The 19952-nt window shown below is 39.4% G+C and overlaps 1 protein-coding gene and 1 long non-coding RNA gene across 13 annotated transcripts in view; one reads left to right on the top strand and one right to left on the bottom strand.

The window, feature by feature from the left end:
- LOC134618226 (neural cell adhesion molecule L1-like protein) overlaps nt 1-9900 on the bottom strand; it is a 34488-nt gene extending 24588 nt beyond the window's left edge. For 7 of the 12 annotated variants that reach the window (XM_063463511.1, XM_063463515.1, XM_063463516.1 and 4 more), the window contains exons 1-12: nt 9653-9898; nt 7661-7823; nt 7172-7280; nt 6885-7072; nt 6660-6782; nt 4510-4680; nt 4131-4169; nt 3872-3983; nt 3585-3766; nt 3313-3447; nt 2619-2759; nt 378-489 (exon numbers count right to left, since the gene is read on the bottom strand). In XM_063463511.1, the coding sequence (XP_063319581.1) occupies nt 378-489; nt 2619-2759; nt 3313-3447; nt 3585-3766; nt 3872-3983; nt 4131-4169; nt 4510-4680; nt 6660-6782; nt 6885-7072; nt 7172-7280; nt 7661-7742 (1394 nt within the window). In that variant the 5' untranslated portion in view covers nt 7743-7823; nt 9653-9898. Of the gene's footprint in view, nt 1-377; nt 490-2618; nt 2760-3312; nt 3448-3584; nt 3767-3871; nt 3984-4130; nt 4170-4509; nt 4681-6659; nt 6783-6884; nt 7073-7171; nt 7281-7660; nt 7824-9652 lie in introns of all 12 variants that reach the window. The other 5 variants (XM_063463519.1, XM_063463523.1, XM_063463521.1 and 2 more) reach the window with 3 other exon arrangements.
- Nucleotides 9901-11875: 1975 nt separating this feature from the next.
- Nucleotides 11876-13501, top strand: LOC134618958 (uncharacterized). Its single transcript, XR_010091945.1, has 3 exons — nt 11876-12149; nt 12318-12380; nt 12780-13501. It is a non-coding gene; the product is annotated as an uncharacterized LOC134618958 (long non-coding RNA).
- Nucleotides 13502-19952: the final 6451 nt, after the last annotated feature.

Below are 19952 nucleotides of genomic sequence, written 5' to 3'. Positions count from 1 at the left end.
TAATATTTGGCATTTGTGGCATCGTCTGTGTTTTGCCACGGACTGTCTGTTTCTCTTTTGAGCAGCGGTGATAGTAAATGGGATTCACGTCGCCCAATTTCAAGGAACAGAAGATGATTATCTCATTAACCAGACATAAGTGTCAACATCACAGCGTGTCATACAGACACCTGAAGCAGTGTGGGAGTGATAGCATGACTCACTGCTGTGATAGTGCTCTCGGGTTCATTCTTTAGACTGCTTCTCTCTTCCACATTAATATGTAAAAGTGGCCATTTCTTATATTTTAAAAGGCAGGCAAGTGTAAATTACTAATGACGCTTTTAACTTGCTTGCATAAATTGTTTCTTTGTTAAGACAAACCCAGCTCTACTTACCAAGAGATGCTGGATGGTGGAGAGCTGAAAACACTGCAGTTCATGGTGATTTCCTTTCCTACTACTGCAGCATACTCCTGGTTGTTCTCTGTCAGTATAAGCGGAGCCATATCTAGAAGCAAGAGGAAGGAGCTGACTCAAATGCCAAAGAAAATACAGATAAATCACAGGTTCTGGTAACACTGCACAATTCTATTGATCCAAGAACATGTACTTTCTCAGTCCTGTGCCCTAATCCATAGATACACACCAGTTAGTTATGTCAAGTCCCCACAGCTGGATCAAACACGGCTGTAGAGATAAAACTATTTGACTGTTAAACAATACTTTAATGGACACAAACTAAATGGACGTGATCTTCATCATCAGTTAATTTAGTTCCATCTTTCGAATTACTTTTCTAATTTTCACATATTCGTGATGGATAATTGATCATGAAAGTAATTTGCAAATATAAGATCGCCTCATTTTGGTCATTTGAGGCAGCTAAGATAATAGCTAAAAGGAACAAAATGCTGTTGGTGTCCTGCGGTCTTGAAGCCAGATGTGAAGATAGAGGGATGGAGCGGACTGAGAGACACATGGCAGGTCCACTCTAACACATATACTGTTTTATCATTGTTTTTGATGCTGTATCAGACCAAAACTTACAAAGATCATTCAGTGAGTCCGGGAACTAGCAACTGAGACTAAACAAAGGAACAAGGAAGGCAAGTCTTTAATAAGGTTATAGGTTAAACTGAAGGGTCATTTTTCATTGACTTTTGTACAACTGACTTTATTTTTCAGATTTTCCAGACAGTTTTTTTTTTAGTAAGTATAAGACTTTGTTTTTTAGATGAAAAAAGCAATGTTGACTTATAGAAGCTAGCAGGGCATAGGCTAACCAAGAGGTTGCTCATCGTTAGCAAATACTACATTTAAACTAAAGGACCAGCGTGTAGGACATGACTCAGTTATTATACTATACAATAATTATCATAATATTAAAGAGCTAAGTATTACTCCTCAGTTGCAGTGAATTCATAGAAGAAAATCAATTGAAGAAAATTGTAGAAAACTAGATCAGATCTCTAATCCCTAAACCCTAACCAAGGAAGGTAAAAAAAAAAATAAAAATGGCAGATTAGCTTGGGTAAAAGACCGAAACTCGTGTTTCAGACAATGTTTCGGATGATGTGTCCCGCTGGTCAAGTTTCTGGGCTGCCTTTCCTCATAACAGCCATCCCTCAAGACTTTCTCCATTTGAAGCAAAGCATTATCAGGGATTCTAACATGTAGTCCTTTTACTGAATAAGTATAGCAAGTATTAGAATAATCTTAATTTATTTTATGTATTTATTTGGCTGAAACCTACAAAGTCCTCCTAAAGTGTTGCTAAATTTTTCACACTGGTCCTTTAATGGCTCCTGGTGACTCATGCCTTAGAAGTAATATTAACAACTAACATTAACCAAGTGTTAGAATGTAGTAAATTAGTTACTCAACCTTAAAAACTGGATAATCTAAGAAAGGAGTTTTTATTCAAGACTGTCCACCAATCACAAGGTGAATAGTTCCAGCCTAAGCAATTCTTGCTGCTAAGACTGGCACAGACCAGTATTAGGTTTAAGGGGCAGTTGCTTTTTCCTCCAGGTATCTTTGAACAACTTTTTAAAATTATCATTTGAAAACTACATTTGTATTTACTCGGGTTATCTTTGTGTAATATTAAAATGTGCTTAATGATCTAAATCATTTAAGCATAACAAATACTCAAATAACTAAGAAATCAGTTACACTGCAGTTAGTCAATACGCTGAACCCTGAAATTGCTCCTGATGATCAGGCTACGCTTGCATTAGAGCTCCTTGCCACCACTGTGTGAATGTGAGGCCGTAAAGAAAAGAGGTGCTTTGGATAAAGGCTCCATTATCATTTCTAAAGAATACTACAACAAATAGAAGTCCACTCAGACTTCAGCTGAAAGAAAACTCTACATTCACCCTAATAGGCAAATAATCATTAGATGTGGATCTTAGATGTACAATGATAAGATACAGGAGAAAATCTCAGGGCTATGAAGCAGTGGGTGTAAGTGGTTCTTCTTATGAATCATACCAGGAAAACAATCTCTATCAGCAAAAATAATGAGACTGGCTAAAGAAAACTGGCTTCCAGTACAGTTCCTTATAGCATATTATTATAAGATGTTATATTATGAGCTACTTTTTAGGTAAAGCACTACAACACAGAACTTACTCATGATCATGATGTTAACATTGGCTAGAATATTTCCGTGTCTGTTGGAGGCTTCACACTGGTAGACGCCACTGTCCTCCGCTTTGGCATTGAGAAGTATCACAGTGTCATCAAGCACTTGCATCCTGTTATCTGGGTCATCTGACAGCAACACGGACATAAATAAATTACCAAATCATCATGAAAGCAACTCAATATATCAACATGTTCTTTTCAGGATAGCACCAGCATCAGTGTTGGATAATTCTGTAAAAAATCTAGATGTTTTGAATACAACTTAAATATATAAGAATCAGATAGCAGCTTCTCTTTAATTAATCAAGTGGCAGATGACTTGACAGTTAATATAACCTTTTAAAAACCCATATAATTATGTGTATATTGCCTTTGTTACACAAACACATTTCCTTTTGAGAAATTTAATAATATTCAAAACAAATGATTCCTACTCAGACACTGTACAAGAGAAAGCACCAACTACTTTCAATTAGCGCATGCTTCTGTTCAGCATACCTTGCCTTTCAACTTCTGAAGGAGAAAAATAAAATCTGTTATCTCATCATTTCAAACACTAAGCAGACTGTTGCCTGTCACATTACTCCAGCTTGACGTCAGGGATAGCTGCTCATTGCACTGCCCTCCTGCCCGGAGGCGCAATATGAATTAAACCACATCAACAATTATTCTCTCTCACCTCTGAACATTACTCCATTCCTCCTCCACGTTATTGCTGGTTGTGGTTTTCCACTGACGGAGCACTTGATGTGCACATCAGACCCAATCACAGTGAGCTGGCTCTGAGGAGGCTCTGTCAGCCACTTTGGTGGCTCTGGGAGATGTTAAGAGGAGTCATGATGATCTCAGATAAAACAAACAGCCATCCACGTGTCAAGAGCTTTCTCTTTGATGCAAATAAACAAATGTGCCCACAAATAGAAGCGTAATTAGCTCCTGATGTTGACTAACCTTCCACTATTGCATCAAAGTAGTGGACAGCCTTTCCAGCAGAGTTCTCAGCTGTGCACATGTACTTCCCCTCATCACTCTCTTCCACTGCTGATAAGCTCAGCAGCTTGTTGTAGTTGTTAAATTTTACCCGAGGACTCATGACTTCTCCCATTTTTATCCACTTCACAGATGGTGTAGGGCTACAATGTGAGACAATAGCGTGTTAACACCGTAATGAACAAAACGGTTATTTATATATGGTGACAACATGACTGCAGAAGCGATGATACAGAATGTGCACTTACAATCCCTCGGGTATACATTCGAGCTGCAGATCCTCTCCCTTCAACAACACCTTCTCAGTCTGAACACCAGAGGGCAGCAAAAGGCTGGGTATTCTCGCTGGGGGGGCCACAGCTGCATGGAAAGCAGACAATATCATTTCTTGCTCTGATGTATAATTTTATCCACTTATTTTCTAAACTGCACACACGCTTTATTGTCAATTTCTAGTGGCTGTTCACATAATATGAAAGAAAGCTTTGATGTGTGGTTATCACTCACGAGTATGGCTGCTCTCTGAAGAGTCATTGGCAGGTCTTACTGGAACATAAAAAAACATAATAAAATACAGTAGCAATTTTACTGGAAGTAAGAGTGTTGGCTTGTTTTCACCAACAAACGTTACACAATCAGCAATATCAGTCATCAGTCTGAGTCATAACAAAAACTTCCTTCAGCATCAACATGACAAGGCATGCCCTGCTTCATTACAGGATCAAAAGTTGCTTTGAAGAAGCCGTAGTGATTTGGTCATCTTTGATTGTGTGATAAGATGAGATGTACCACACATAACATTTTTGCAGGTCTGATATTGACAAAATGCTAAACAAGTGAGCTACAGTGCAGTTTCCAAGCCAGAGAGACTTTGTCATAAACCTACAGCGTTTGACCACAACAGTCATGGCGTTTTTCTGGACAATTGTGCGTATCCTGTTGAAGGCAGCAAAGCAACCGTAATCCTGGCGACTGTCATTCTTTAAGGCATTAGAGAAGTACAGGTTGCCATCAGTTCCCATGGAAACCCTCTCATTCTGCTCAATGTGCTGGAGATCTGGAAAACAACATAGTTGTATAAATAATGTGAAATCATTGTTACAACATTTGTAACTCTTCATAGCATGTGCCTAGGAAATTCATGTTGGCTGATAAGAAGGTGCCAACTGGACAGAAACTTTTAAAGGGTGCATCAGAGGGACTTTTTTAGATGATAACATGTCAAATCAGCCATGCCTGAAAATTAACTGCAGTGTGGCCTAATATCTTATGTGGAAGTTATTCTCTAAAGAGTGTTCTTGCAAAGACCTGGTGAACTCATAAGTGCACTACAACAGAATATAAGGTATATATAGCCAGTATTTCAATAATGGATCGGTGACACGCACAACTGTGCACGCAAAGCAGACACAGAGATGTCACCAGATGGACAACATCTGTTTAGTTTTTTAAGCTTAATGGCAGCCTTTCGATTCCACATTGCATCTTGTATCAAGAAACTAATAAAAAAACAGATTGAAACATAATATAAAACAACAGCTCTGCACAAGTGTTTTCATTCATTCTGCCCCATGGCTTTGGATCTATCCTTCTGAGCAGCTGAAAGCCTCTTAACTTTTTCTTCCTGACATCAGTCAGGTTTGTTGGAGGAGGTTGAGGAGCTTCAGTGAAGTACTGACACAACTGAGGTGACCTTATACACAGTGAATCACTTTCTCTGGCGGTGGTGGAGGGAAAAGGACCCCGATGTGCAATAAACACTTGGACCTCAAGTGTGTACCTTTACCTGAACTGTCTTTATTGTCACTGCTAACTTTACTGATAGCCGGAGGATACAATGTGTCACCAGCCACATTCATCTGTGGGGATTTTCTGGTGCAGTCAGACAGAGATTCACACTATCTAAAACCTCCCCAGCTTTGAGCACTCCACAGTGCAAGTCCAATAACAGACTCAGGAACAGCGAAGGCACCGTTATGGCTTAAACTAAGTCCTTTTTGTTACGTCAAACACCTTCTGAACTACTAGATGCAACATGTCAATCATAGACAGTAATAGACTGCAGTAGTCATTTGACCACACTGACCATTATGCTGCAATTGACCGGATATGTGGAAAATTAGGAAGCCAGGAATCTTTATATTATGTGGTTGGCACACTTATGCATCTGCAAAGCAGATCAAAGCATGTGGTTAAGCTCTTCCAGAGACACTACTCCTTTTTCCTGAATTTCTGGGTGCCTATTTAAACATTTTCAATAGCACTCATTAGAACATATGACCAACTTTACTAAAAAGTGGGGCTTTATCATGTAAGAATACATTAGTTAGTATGCCTTTTTCCTTTTTCATCTACAAACCATTGAGGAAAAATTAAAACACTAGCTTAAGTGTTGCTGTGATTTTTTAAGCAGTGCTTTTAAAGCATTTCCTGGAAAAATGTTCATCGTTAGACCATCATTAGGCAGGTCAGTGTCAGCCTACTGATGAAGCACTGCTGCAATAATAATCCTGTTCAGTATGAGAGAAATTGTAGATTTAGACATCTGGTTTATGCAATCAGCTGGCGCCCCAATGTTGAGAAGCTACCATTTGCGGGATTATGACTGAATGCCTCAATATCAGAATCTTTCCTAGACGCAGTGATACTGTAGTGTTGTGGACCTTTGGTTGGTCTTGCATAGCCAGCTCCACCCGGTGAAGGAGAGCTATGACTGGACTGAGGGACAACTGAACAACAGTCACCCCTCTCCAATCTTGCACTCCTGTTTGTGGAGACCCTGGTGATCAATACAGCTCCAAGTTCCTGTGGAGAAGCTGGGGCTGTATTTATTACTGCATTAAATACAGCATCTGGTTCTCCACAAACATGAGTGCGAGCCTGAAGCGGGGTAATAATCGTTCAGCCGTCCCCCAGTCACTTTTAGAAAAACTGCTTTGAAGCAGTAATAAGAGTTGTTTTTCCTTTTTAACAAATGAATAAACTGGAATACACAATATATAAATCACAAAAATGATAAACCGCCTCATGGCTTACCAACAGTCATCCAGTAGATAAGACGTGGGGCCACACCTTCTGGTGGGTTGCATTTCAGGGTGATTGGTTCTCCCTCACTAACAACAATGGGACTGAGGGTTTCCTTTGGAAACTTAGGGATACCTAGTTGAAAAGCAAATGTTCAACAACATGAAAAACAAAACAGTGATGACACTGAAATGCAAAATTCTGGGTTTTGATCTTTTTTATCTAAAGATTACTTACTGAAAGCTTTAATCTCGATCTCATTTGTCATAGCAGTTCCCAACTTGTTCGATGCGTAGCATCTATATTTTCCCTCGAACTCGGACATGTCCTCACTCTGAAGCACAAGTAAGCCCTTTGTGTGGTTTGCTCTGATTGTTTGGAAGTTTGGGGGGACAAATGCTTGGCCATCCTTTTCCCATCTGTACCTGTTAGAGCAAAATATGATTCACATCCATGCAACTGATCAAGGCTTCAATGTTTGGCTTGTTTGTTTTTTTCAACTCATGTCACTTGACAACACTTACTCTGGTGGTGGATTGCCCCGGGCTTTACACTTGACAGTAATGGTCGTGTCAAAATGAAGTACAATTATGGGACCTGATGTATACGTTATTATGGTCGGAGGCTGTTCCACTATGAAATAAAGCCACATACAAAAATCGTTACTGAACGGTGACAGTTAACACTAAAGTTGTTGAAGTAAATAAGATATAATACACACAAGTGTATGCCAGCAATACTGCACAAATAAAGCCTTGAATGCTCAAACACAATAATGGAAACAATTTGTAAACAAAGGAAGCTTTGCTGTAATACTTAAACTTACTCTAAGCAGTTTATGTCATTTAGCTTTAAAAAGCCGTAAAAATGAGTGTTGATTCTGTGGACCTTACGGTATTCACATGAAGCATAGCACATGCATTCCATGTGAATTTAACTGTGTTAAATGACTCTTCATATTTCAGCACCGCACAAGTAAGAACTAGCAAGCACTTGTGTCATGACACTCATACCTTCTAGAGGGATGTTAAGGCCTGAGGCCATGGTGGTCAAGGCCAAAAGCAGACGAAGCGACAGGTTCCCTGCCAAAGTCATCACCCTCCACTGGAGACAACAGAGATCAGGAGAATGTGTTGGTCAACTGCTGTCACTTGTAATTTGGAAGGCAAAGAGGACCTGTAAGAGTCAGAAAACAGAAGTCCTACACTCAGTAATTCAACCATAAAGCACAGACAGACTCATTTCTGAAAGTCATCAAAGGTGTTGTTGAAAACACATAATGCAATAATAATCCCAGTTAAAAATATATTAAATGTTCTTCCTTAGTTTGTTATTTTAAATATGCTGAATGATTTCTGAACAGGCTCCATGATAAATATCAATGGATTACAAAACAAAGCAAACTTAATATTCTGAAAACGGTCAGTTTAAAGAAGCTGTGACTGCTTGATGCAAGATATCCTATTGAGGACAACAGCCATTTCATGTCCTTCATTGTTGTGAAGTTGTGGCAGAACACGGCAGAGCACTTGTTTTGTGATTACCCTTTGAACTGTAAAGCCTGGCTGGTGGCATCGCATGACATGCTTACAGTAAACCCGACTGGCACAAAAGCTAAGCTGCTGTCTGCAACGATCGCTAGATCCAAGATGGCAGTTTATAAATTGGTCTAAGCCCGTCACTGTTTCACGGCTTAGCTCTCACAGTGTTGAGACTGTGGCGGCAGCACCGGCAATGCCAAATGGGTTCACCCTCCAGTTAATCCTGCTATCAGTAGAATGAAGGCGGTGAGCTCCAGCAGTCATACAGTGCGCTGCTTAACAATGGCTGAGCGCTACTCTGGGTTCTTCTAAGGACACATGGCTGCATGTGCTGCTCCCACTTAGTGAGCAAGGTTAATGTGGTGATTGTTATAGACTCGATTTAGGATTAAGCCACTCAAATTTAGAACCAATTAAACAAATTAAGAGAGATTGCTGCAAAGTATTGTTTGCAATAAGGTCTTATTGTGATTATCTTCCCTGAGTTGAAACAGTTACAAAGCTTGTTAGATGTTTGTTCCAGTGGAGTGAACAAACATTTTCATGCTGCAGTGAAGCTGGAAGCCACGCTTATTCTAGTCTGGTACTACAGTAGTGTGTATTTCAAGCCCAGAGGAAAACACACACTCGCACACCGGCACACACAGATAAAGTTTTTCCACTGGAGACCACCCAGAGTACTACTGCACTGGCATTACAAACAACTTTAGTGACAGTGTTGAGATTTATGTGACAGGAAGAAAACTCCATCAGCCAAACAGACTCTGCAAAGTCGTCTTCAGGCAAGAGGCCCGCAAGTCCTCGAGTGACACAGGAGGGGAAAGAAAGGAAGCTCGAGCTTTTGAAAAGATTTTCAGTTATCCTAACAACACGACAACAGATTTTAGGCCAATTTCATTCATGTGGTACAAATGCACTGTGCGATGCACACCCAGGCTGCTTTGTTGGTCAGGCAAATTACTCAACTCTGTACACACGTCGAGATCTGCAAACCTGCCACTTCACTGAGAACTCAAACAAAGCTGACATAGTCCATTTCAAAAATCCTTGGAGCATAAATGGGGTGGAGTCACTATGTAAACACATAACAAAGGATTTGTTTTCGGAGCTGAGAGATGCATTACCTGACACATGACAGCTCATAGCCACAAATCCACAGGGATTGTGTAACCCAGGCTAATACTTGGCCAGAAGAGAGTGTGACTTCTACATGACTAATCCTTGTCAGCCCACACTGTATACAATGATCTCCTCTACTTCCTTAAAAGCAAACTTAGTACAGCCTTTCCTCGGACAGACCAGAAGCTCTGCAGACTGTGCATGTGTAGCTGCAGAGTACAGGCTGCAAACTTACAGACAACTGCTTTTATGTCATTCCACTCAAATACAGAGGGAGTATGCACAGAAACCAACCATTTCCCAAGGTCTACAAATTAGACTGTTCATGAAGTAACCAATACTTACAGTTTTTTGAGTCATTTGACATCTTATGTCCACCTCTAGCAGAGGCTCAAGGCAGCAGCCCTACAAGTCCGCATAAAAAGTACAGGACCTCCAGGGGATCATTCCAACAACTCTCTCTGAATCAACATCTCTGACATGTCCTTTCCTCCTCCACCTCACGTTGCTCCCCTCCTGGTACACAGACACGCCTCCCTGCCCGCCCCTCTACTCAAGCAGCTCAAGGAGCGACAGGAGACTCACTGAAGTGACATATGTCGCCAAAGCCTCTCACTTGGCAAAGAAGCTCTCTAAGCCTGTGACAATAACTGGGACAAAGGGTGCACTGCGGGGCTACTCAGTAAGCATTAAAGAATGGGTGGAGAGGAAGCGCAGGCATGTCTGTCCCCCTCTCCAGCTCACTCTCTCTCACCCTTTTTCCTTGATCTTTCCATCCTGCCCTCTACAAACTATGCACGCCCATTTACACCGGGCTCGGTCTCAATGATTTTAATGCAGTGTGTCTTAGCTCCATTGAAAAGAGAACGGAGTCATCTTCTCTCAGAAGGCCAGATCTTTTGTGGAAGTGTACTTTCATTCCCATGCAGTGCTCCAGGGTATTGATAGACGGAGGCATGGAAAAACATGTCTGAAACAGACTCGATGGCACAGATAAAAGGCATGACTTGGCTTTACCTTCCTGTATTTTCTCAAGGTAGTTTCTTATCTGGAGATATGTTACGAAGGTTGCATTTCCTATTCAGCTATTCAAACAAATATTCCTCGTATGTAGAGCCTCTGATGTTATCTAACTGTAGTTCCCTCAGCAGGTCTTGTTTATATTCCAAGTAAAAAAAGAAAAAAACAAGGATTTGCAATATGGGCAAGACATATTAAATTGGTCTTGGGTTTGTTCCAGATTTGTTTTACAATACTGTACCTTTGACATCATTTTTTTAATTCTAATGGAGACATAATGACTGAACTAAGAGGGTGAAGAATCCTCATGGTGCCTTGTAGGGTCATCCAAGCAGGAAAAAGAGCTGACATTTACTCTCTAGTATATTAAAGTCTGAAGACTGCTAGTGTAAGCTCCTTGCTTGGCTTACACAATATTCTCTCACTTTTAGGACATCTATAACCCCAATTAAAAAGCAAAAATAAGCAATTAAAGAAAAAAAAGAAAAGCATACTAAAATTAGAAGTCTAAATATCTTAACAATCTGTCTACAATTGCATTTAGACTTTTCTTTTTTGAATAAAGAAAGAAACCCCACACTGTAAAATGTAATATTGTGTTTAATTAAAAATAATAAATAGGCTGAACTCAATTTTTATCAATTTGTTATTAGAACTCAATTTAAATAAGTTACCAGTACTTTTTATGCAAAAATGCTGATAAACTCGATTAATTTGAGCTGTCCTAACTTAGAAAAACTAAGTAAGCTGGAAGTTTTGCTTCTCAGGGCGGAAGGATGAAAGATGTGTTTTGAAAATGCCACGTGACTGCCGTTCTCCTCCCTCCCGGATCAGTCCGCATGTTCATGGCGCCAGCATTTGTTATGGAATATATTGAGCAAACCTGGAGATATTATTGTTGTCATTGCTGTGGATCTTTACTGACTTGGTGAGTAAATGTTTACTCTTATTCAAACTGATTTTGTGGCTTCTCTTAGTTTAGCACCAGGTTTATAATCTTGCTAGCTAGTTAGTGTTAGCCTAGCGTTGCTGCTGCCGCTGTGCTCATGTTACTTAAAAATTAACACCACAGCCTTAAAAACCTTACATAAAACTACGTCGGTGAATTTTTTTGTTGATTGTTTGAAATGAATAAGTGAGATAAGAGCCCAGACAAAATTCTTTGGGAGGTGCAGCCGTTAGGGGTGGGGTGGGTGTGGGTGTGGGGGGTGGATAACGGAGCTCTCCGAAAACGTGGAAGCACTTTTGCAAATATGTGATATTTTGATAAATTAAGTAGATATTTGAGCATTATACAGCTACATTCTCGCCTGAAAATATCTTAAAATGTTATTTTGTGACCCAGAAAGGGTAGTCTGGTGAAAAAGAGGATCGCATTTGTCGGCCACGGTTGTCGGAGCCTGTGCGCACTTGTAAGCGCGGCAATGGCGGAGGAGCGCCGCTGAAAAACGTATTACTTTTTCTGGGTCACAAAATAAACTTTTAAGATATTTTCAGGCAAGAATGTAGCTGTGTGAATTTCAAATATCTGCTCGATTTATCAAGACATCACATATTTGCAAAAATGCTCCGACGTTTTCGGAGACGTCTATTTTTTCATGCTTTGTGGCAGCTTTAGAACATCTGTGGCATCTATTAATGTCAAATCTAGCCTTTATTTAACAACATAAGCGAACTCTATGTTACAATGATTGCACAGCCATTAAGGATCAAATCAGTTTCTGAAATATGTTCTGTTTTTTCTCCCTCTGCTTGCTTCTTACTGTCTTTGAGGCTCGGGACCAGCACTCCTGCTGTTGGACAGAAAGACATCAACTCAGTGGTAAGTATTTTGGTTTTTCAATATATTAGCAACTGTCAGTGACATTTATATTAATCAGGCTGAACTTTAATCATACTTTAGATCAGCCTGTCTTACTTATTGTTTTATTTGTGCTTTGGTTTGGGGAAGTTGTTTCTTTACTGATCTTTTCCTGTCTTCTGTTATTAGACTTGAGATATGACTGCACTGTGCTGTTGCTGTGACTCCAGTTAATTCTACAAGACATGCTGTGTAAGTAAACAAACAACAACAGTTTGGTCTGCATTTCTTGAAAGATCACATCCCCCAAACTTAGTTTAGAGGGTCTACACTGTATATAGTGAAGTCTGCAAGTTTTCTAACAGCAAAATTTGTTTTGTGCCCAAAATCATTTTGCACATCATTAGAATGAAAGTTATTGCCCATGTTTGCATAGCCCTTTTTAAAATTATTCTTTCATGACAATATTGTGTGTTGCGTGGTGGTCACGGCTATCCAGACTGACAATTTGGGACATTGAATGTCACCTCTCCGGCGGGGAGGGAGCCTGAGATTGTCTAAATTGGAGTCTGTTTTATACCAAATGCAGAAAAAATGTTTTAAGAAAGCAATTAAGTTCATGTTCCAAAAAATATGATTGTTTGCTTGCAGGACACCAGGAGAGATGAGTCCCCCGTCACAGATGGTGTGGTCAGTGAAGATGGTCGCCTGCAGGTTCAAGCTCATTGCATCTCCAACCCACATCCACTGCGACTGTACTTAAGGGAAGTTAAAGACTTTCTTCTGCACTTACATTTGGATCACCTCGATCCATGACAGTCATTCAGGCAGTAATGCCTGGACTGGAAACAAGCCATCCTTAAAATATTACAACATTCCAGCTCCTGTGTTGGAATGAAAAACGAATGTGTTGTTTAAATTAGAGACTGCACTTGTGACAGAACAATAAATATTTTATGTTGATTATATAAATAATGTAAGTACAAAACAAACTTGTGGTAGGCCTAAACTTATTTTCAGAATAATTACATCTAAGACTTTGTTTCGTTGTAAGATTATAACAGTGATGGCAATATCATTTTTATTCAGCAGAACAGTGTCCAGTATGTTGGCTGTTGTACTTTGTTGTGTTTGAAAATAAAAGTTGTGCTCATTTTAACATCATTACAAAAGTGTTGTTAATTATTTTTAATGATATTCATGGTACCACAAATTGTTTTTTCATTTAGTTGAACTTGAAATGTTTGTCAGTAGGTAAAAAATTAGTATTGTCAGAAAGTCAGAAATATCAAGTTATTCTTAATACTGCAGACTTGCAATGTATAAGTTGTCCTAACAGTCATCCTAAGTAAGCTTTACTTAGTTTTTTTGAGGCAACGAGTTTCCATAATTTTTTTGAGTTCTGGGAACTAACACGGCTGTGTACATTTTGAGTAGGGTGTACTCAAAATGAGTAAGTTGCCCTAACTTGGTCATCTTACGTAAACTTGATCCAATTTTTTTGAGTTCTGGGAACAAATGAGCTTGTACAGAATACTCAAAATAAATACGTTGTCCTAACTTAGTCATTTTTAGCTAAGCTTTACTCAATTTTTTTGAGGCAACGAGTTTCCATAATTTTTTTGAGTTCTGGGAACTAATTAGATTTTACAGTGCAGGAAGCTGCACTTTTTATTTTTACTGTTCAGCTTTTTTACTTTTAAATCAAAGCGTTTTATTCACTTGACTACAGTTTAACCTAAAGTCGCTTTTAGCACTGAAGGGCTGGACATAATTATGCACTTCATTTAAAAGAGCTGTCATCGCTTTAAATGAACCTATTCCATGTTTAGAAGAGCACAGTTCCTGTAAACACATAAAAACTTAAAAGGCCAAGCCTCTTACAGACTTCCGAATTCAGTCATCGTTTGACATGCTATTAGGCTGAATAGGCATTCAGATTAACGTGAATAAAAAGACAATCACTATAGCACGACCACTTATCTGATCTAAGTAAATACACCCAGTATAGAGTTACCTCGTTAAAAGTGGCTGCAGCAGGCACGAATTACAGCCCGATGAAAAGGAGAGAGGAGAGACTGTGTGCGTTTGTGAGTGTGTGTGCATTTGTGAGTGTGTGTGTGTGTGTATACGGGTATTAACATTTTTGTGGGGACCAAAATTGGAAGTTTACTATACTTGTGGGGACCAACAGCCCTTATGAGGACCAAAATCCTGGTCCCCACAAGTTTGAAGGCATTTTTGAGACTCAAAATGTGGTTTTAGTGACAGGGTTACAATTGGGTTATGGTTAGGGTTAGGGTAAGGGTCAGGGTTAGCCATTCATTTTTCATGGTTAGGGTTAGGGTAAGGGACTACGCAAAGCATTATGTCAATTAGATGTCCCTACAAGATATGAATACCCGACATGTGTGTGCATGCGCGTGTGTGTGTCTCTCTCAGCATGTGTGTGTCCATGAAATAAGGCAGGTTGCCTGCCGATTGCTTAAAAATTCTCCTGAGAATTTTATGTTTTGTGGCATTGACCTAATATATTGTCCATTGCATTTTAGTCTTTCAGCTATTTGCTAACTAAACCCCATCAAATTCTTGTGATTGGGACAGACACCCGCACCTTCCCAACTTTAAGTCTCACATATTGCCTTGCTCTTACTAAACTAGACAGGACCAAATATTTGCTGTTAAACTGTGCTAACTGACAAAAAGAAAAAAAAATGATATACTCCAGATTCACAGTATCATTATTCTAATTATAGCCCACTCCATAAATGACTCAGCTTAGCAAAGCTCCTACACAAATAAATAAAGAGCGTTCCAGGAGAATGGACAAAAAAAGTGTTTTCAGAGTCTCTGCTCATGACCAGCTTCACTGTCTTTGTTAAATCAGCGTATAGCTTTTAAAACAAACGAGAGACACACGTCATTTGCAGATTCCACCCTTTCATGTTTTAAGGAGACTCTCGGTTCCCTGCAGCGTAGCCCTTCCCAGTACCTTTGTCATAATGCATGTCCTCTCTAACCTTCTTGGTACTTTCTGATAATTACAAGGCTTTTTGCTACAGACTTCGTGGTAATTGCAAAATATCTTCCAAACAAACTTGCCTTCAAAACAGCTTGACATACAATAATGGAGCAGGGCGCGTAGTACGAGATGACTTGGTTAAAACAACAATACATGTCTGTGGCATGCATACAATGAGTATCATCGAAGAGAGGCACACCTATGCTTTAAGTCGCAACGGCAGCTAAGATTGTAACTCATTCTTTCACATTCTTACATGCTGAGTTACAATTGGGAAGATTTCAGTGTGTCAGGTGACAAAAGCGCACAGGAAAGAATGACAAGTTTTGCTGTCAGCATTGAAATGGCAGCTATCGGGTTTCTGACAAACATCTGCTGACAAACAACTTCTTCAGAAAACAATATAATCATGAAGAATATTTGTTTGTAAATCAGAACTACAATGTTACAGAGTACCTATGATTTCATAGTAAATAATAGTTATTTGGTTAGATTAACTATTATAACTAATCCAAGCTGCCTTTCTATTCAGATTGTTTAGAGTTTGATCTACAAAACTGGAGAAAAAAAACACCCAGACAAAATAAGTGTAAGCAATGTTTTTTCTTTTTCTTTTTTCTAAGTGGAAGTGATATTTCAACTGTCCACAATTATGACAAAACCTGAGATCTCTTCAGATAATGACTGGTTTCTTTCTATGATTTCTTTACCTACTCTTTCTTACCAGTCTCGCTGATGGGTAAGTATCGGTAGGCCACTCATTCCGGCTGTAATATTATTAAAAAACAAAAAAATGTATTCAAAAATACGGAGCCATCTTAAAAACTACCTGTACTCACCAGTAAACTGGGACAGTTCCAGCTCAAAGTGGCTGTAATGCAATATTAGCATTAGTGATATGTAACGTGGCCATAACTGACCTGTTTCCCCTGTCAACAACAACAACGTGCCTGCTCTTACCTCCACATTCAAAGTGCTGATCTGTAGTAACTTGTTGGTTTCATCGTTTCACTTTAAGTCCTTCAAGCTATTAAACAAGCCGGTAATCATCTATGCCTGGAATTCACACAAACAGCTCCCTGACATACATCAAACATTTCCACATCAAACCTGTGCTGCCGGTGTTATGTAAAGAGGCCGGAGCTCTCCGCTTTACACTCTATACAGGCATAACAGGTTTAAAACCACAGATGTGCAGCAGCTCAAATTTCGAAACTAGAAAAAGCTACAAAAAAAACATTGTAATGCATACAACGGCACGTGGCAAGTTACACATAAAAATGCTCGTTGTGCTATAATTCACTCTCTATACAGGACCTGTAAACACACTTGTCTTTGTGCTCGTTTCCTGAAATTCATCTCCTCTGCAGATTTGTTATGAAATTTCAAACACCACACAGATTTTCAGTCATTAACACATGCTCATTCAGTTTAGCACCACAACAGAGGTTTCCTTGCGTCACTGCCTAATGTGAATGTAACTTGCAAAGCACATGTGCTTTGCGCAGGCCTGATGAGTGTGTGTTGCTCATGAAAGTGCTGCCAAGCTCACTCAGTTGTGTTTTAAGTGCTTCCCGCTGTGGAACACAGTGATTTGTGGAGTGACATGTAAAGAGCTGCCTCAATAAACAGGAGCTAGCCTGGCACGCAAATGGTGCGCATTCCACGCACGCTATGAGGATTATAAATTCCTAATACTCAACCCACAGTCTTTAAATTTCACTATGCGCAGGATAGTTTATTTGCGGATCTTTCATCTGAACCGAAATGATGTATTTTCTTTAAAAAACTGCTAGAAAAACTGAATTTCCATTCATAGAAAAAGTCAAAGTCCTCTGAGTGAGACAGCCTATAAAAGAACATGAATCACTATTGAAATATGTCCCTTGCAGTTGTAGGGTGACAAAGGGTGGCATTCAGAAGCTTAATCAGTTTTCCATAGCTAGCAGCAAAGAGAAAGACAGTTTGGAGACAAGCTGTCACACTCAACTTCCTCCCTTCAGACAGTGAGGCCACAAGAAGACCCCATCAAACCTGCCTTCATCTCAAAACATTGTTCATCACCGTTGCAGAGAAGCTGATAAAGGAGCAGTGCTGTGCTCTGTTGTCTGAACTAAGCCGGTAATTAGTTTAAGGGATAATCTCGAAGGCCTAAAGTGGTATTTAGCTGGGTTAGTAAAGTCTTGTAAGAGTTTTTGCTTCAAAACAGTCATCTGTGCAGCAGCTGTCCTTCGTTAGTTTGCTTAACAAACTTGCAAAAGTTGTCAGTTAAAGCACAATGTTTACATTCTGACCAACTTTTGACATTATATGTTTCTATATTACAACAGAATTACTATTATTGCAGACATTAGAAGGAAATCATTTAATATGCCCCTATCGTCTTCTGTTTGTAATGTACTAAAAATGATCAACTCAGTTTTAGGTGTCAGTGTGGCTTTTTTTTTTCGCTATTGGGAGAACACATAATTCACATTTGCAGCAAATTTCATTTCATTTAAAGCAATGTTTCCAGTGACCCATAAACACATTGCTGTCACTGTTTGTGAAAGAAAGTAACAAATGAGAATGTGGTTTTCAGTCATAATTAATTCTTTTTGAAATGCCAGAGAATATGTGTATTCAATCTGTAGTTTTGTCGTAGTGCATCAAGTATTTTGTGATGGATCCAGATGGATCCATTGTTTGTAAGTGTAAAAAGAAATCAGTTCCACAGACAAAGCAATAAATCCTCACAGAAGAATGAAACTTGCCTCATCTTGTAGGATGAACACATAATTGTGGACACGCTCACTCTACTCGACATCACCTCTCACCCCGCCTTTTAAAGACTCAAAACACAGTTTCTGGCTATTAAAACAGCAATCTTTGTATCATTTTAAAAAACATAAATGATCCTATCTCGCTTCAAACAAATTCAGCCCGTAGCCTCCTCAGTTAAGAAAAACATTCACAGACACAGTTCAGGTCACTTTCATATGTGTGTGAGAATAAGAAGTGACATGAGTAACCAGCACAGAACGTGAATTATATCTATAACAGCCAAAAAATAAACAAATACCACAGGCAAAGGTAATTTATTATGTATCGACTAATTTAAAAAAGAATTCACTTGTGAGAAACTCATCAGAAATAAATTAGTTGTCTGCCTATTGTTGATGAGCTGGAAATAAATGAGTTTCAAAGCATCTGCTGCAACATGTCAAGAGAATAAGGCTCATGAGTCACTTCAAAGTTTTCCCTCAAACCTATACCGCAGAAAACTGCGGATCCCAGTAACTCAGTTAGATAACTACAAAGCTATTTAGAAAAGATGTTATCATCTTCACGTGGTGATCGCTTTCAGTCAAATGCAATCTGATTTTGAAAATCGAGGTTTGTACGTGTCCAAGTAAAATTGCTGGGTAAAATGTAAGTAATGTACATTTGGTGGCTGTTGAGGGCATTTCAGTACACTCAATGCACTGTCATGTTTAGGAAAACCGTTTGAGGTAATCTGAGCTTTGTAACACGGTCAGCTATCCTGCTTTAAGAAGCCATCATTGGACTGATACACTGTGATCATAAAGGGATGGTTATGGACTACAACAACTCAGGTAGACTGTGGCATTTAAATGATGCTCATTTAGTACTAAGGGGTCTAAAGTGAGCCAAGACACTTTCCCCCCACACCACTGCACAACCAGCATCAGCTTGAACCATTAATACAAGGCAGGATGGATCCATGATTTTATGTTGTTTATGTCAAACTCTGACCCTACCATCAAAATGCAAAAGTCCATTAATTTTGGGTGGGCCTGCGTGAATTGCAGCTTCAGTTCTTAGCTTAGGGTACGCAGTGTGGTCTTCTGCTGTCATAGTCCATTTGTGTTTGGAGATGCTCTTCTGCATAGCTTGGTTGTTATTTGAGTTACTGTTCCCTCAAAGCCATCTTTTCACCAAGGGAACTTTTCTCTTGTGGGCCCTTCTCTGTAAACTCTAGGATAATTAATTATATGGGGAAATCACCTTAGATCAGCCCATCGGGTACAAACATCCATGTGACATACATGATTGTAATGTAGCTCAGGAGGTAGAGCAGGTCACCTACTGATCGGAAGGTTAGTGTTTCAATCCCTGGCTCAAGTTGCATGAGTGCAGCCATCAGAGTGTTTGTGAATGGTAGTTAGTAAGCACTTAAAAAGCATAGAAGACAGTGCTTGTGTGAATGGGTGAATGTGGCATGTTGTATAGAGTGCTTTGAGTACTCCGGAAGAGTAGAAAAGCACTACATGTGAATATAAAGTTACTTAAATTACCTTTGTTCCCCTTTCTGATGCTCAGTTTGAACTACAGCAGATTATCTTGACTATGTCTACATGGCTTAATGCATAAAGTTGCTGTCATATGATTGAGTGATTCGATATTTGTGTTAATGAACAGGTGTACCTAATAATGTGACTGGTTAGTGTATATCATCGATTAAATGATGAGAAGTCTCTCATCCTGCAGATTAACATCTACAATATGGACTTGGACCGCACTTGGCAATCCATAGTTTTCTCTGCAGCTTGGTGAGTGCAGCACAGCAGCACATGCAGTTATCTGCTGAGGTATGAAGATCATCACCAAATGTTGGCTGTCACTTGCATACAACGATTCCCTGGAAAATGTTACGTATCTCAACTATGACATATAGAAATTCTTGGCACTGTCCACATCGTTGACAGCATAAAAGGCAACTGGGGAATTTCAAGAATTATTTGAGAAAAGGCGACAATTATTTCTTCCCCTGATTTGTTCCATATATGCCATGGCTCAGA

Source organism: Pelmatolapia mariae, linkage group LG20 (assembly GCF_036321145.2).
Source record: "Pelmatolapia mariae isolate MD_Pm_ZW linkage group LG20, Pm_UMD_F_2, whole genome shotgun sequence".
NCBI lineage: Eukaryota > Metazoa > Chordata > Actinopteri > Cichliformes > Cichlidae > Pelmatolapia > Pelmatolapia mariae.
Note: the sequence above shows the minus strand (reverse complement) of the source record. Positions and strands in the feature narration are given on the sequence as shown.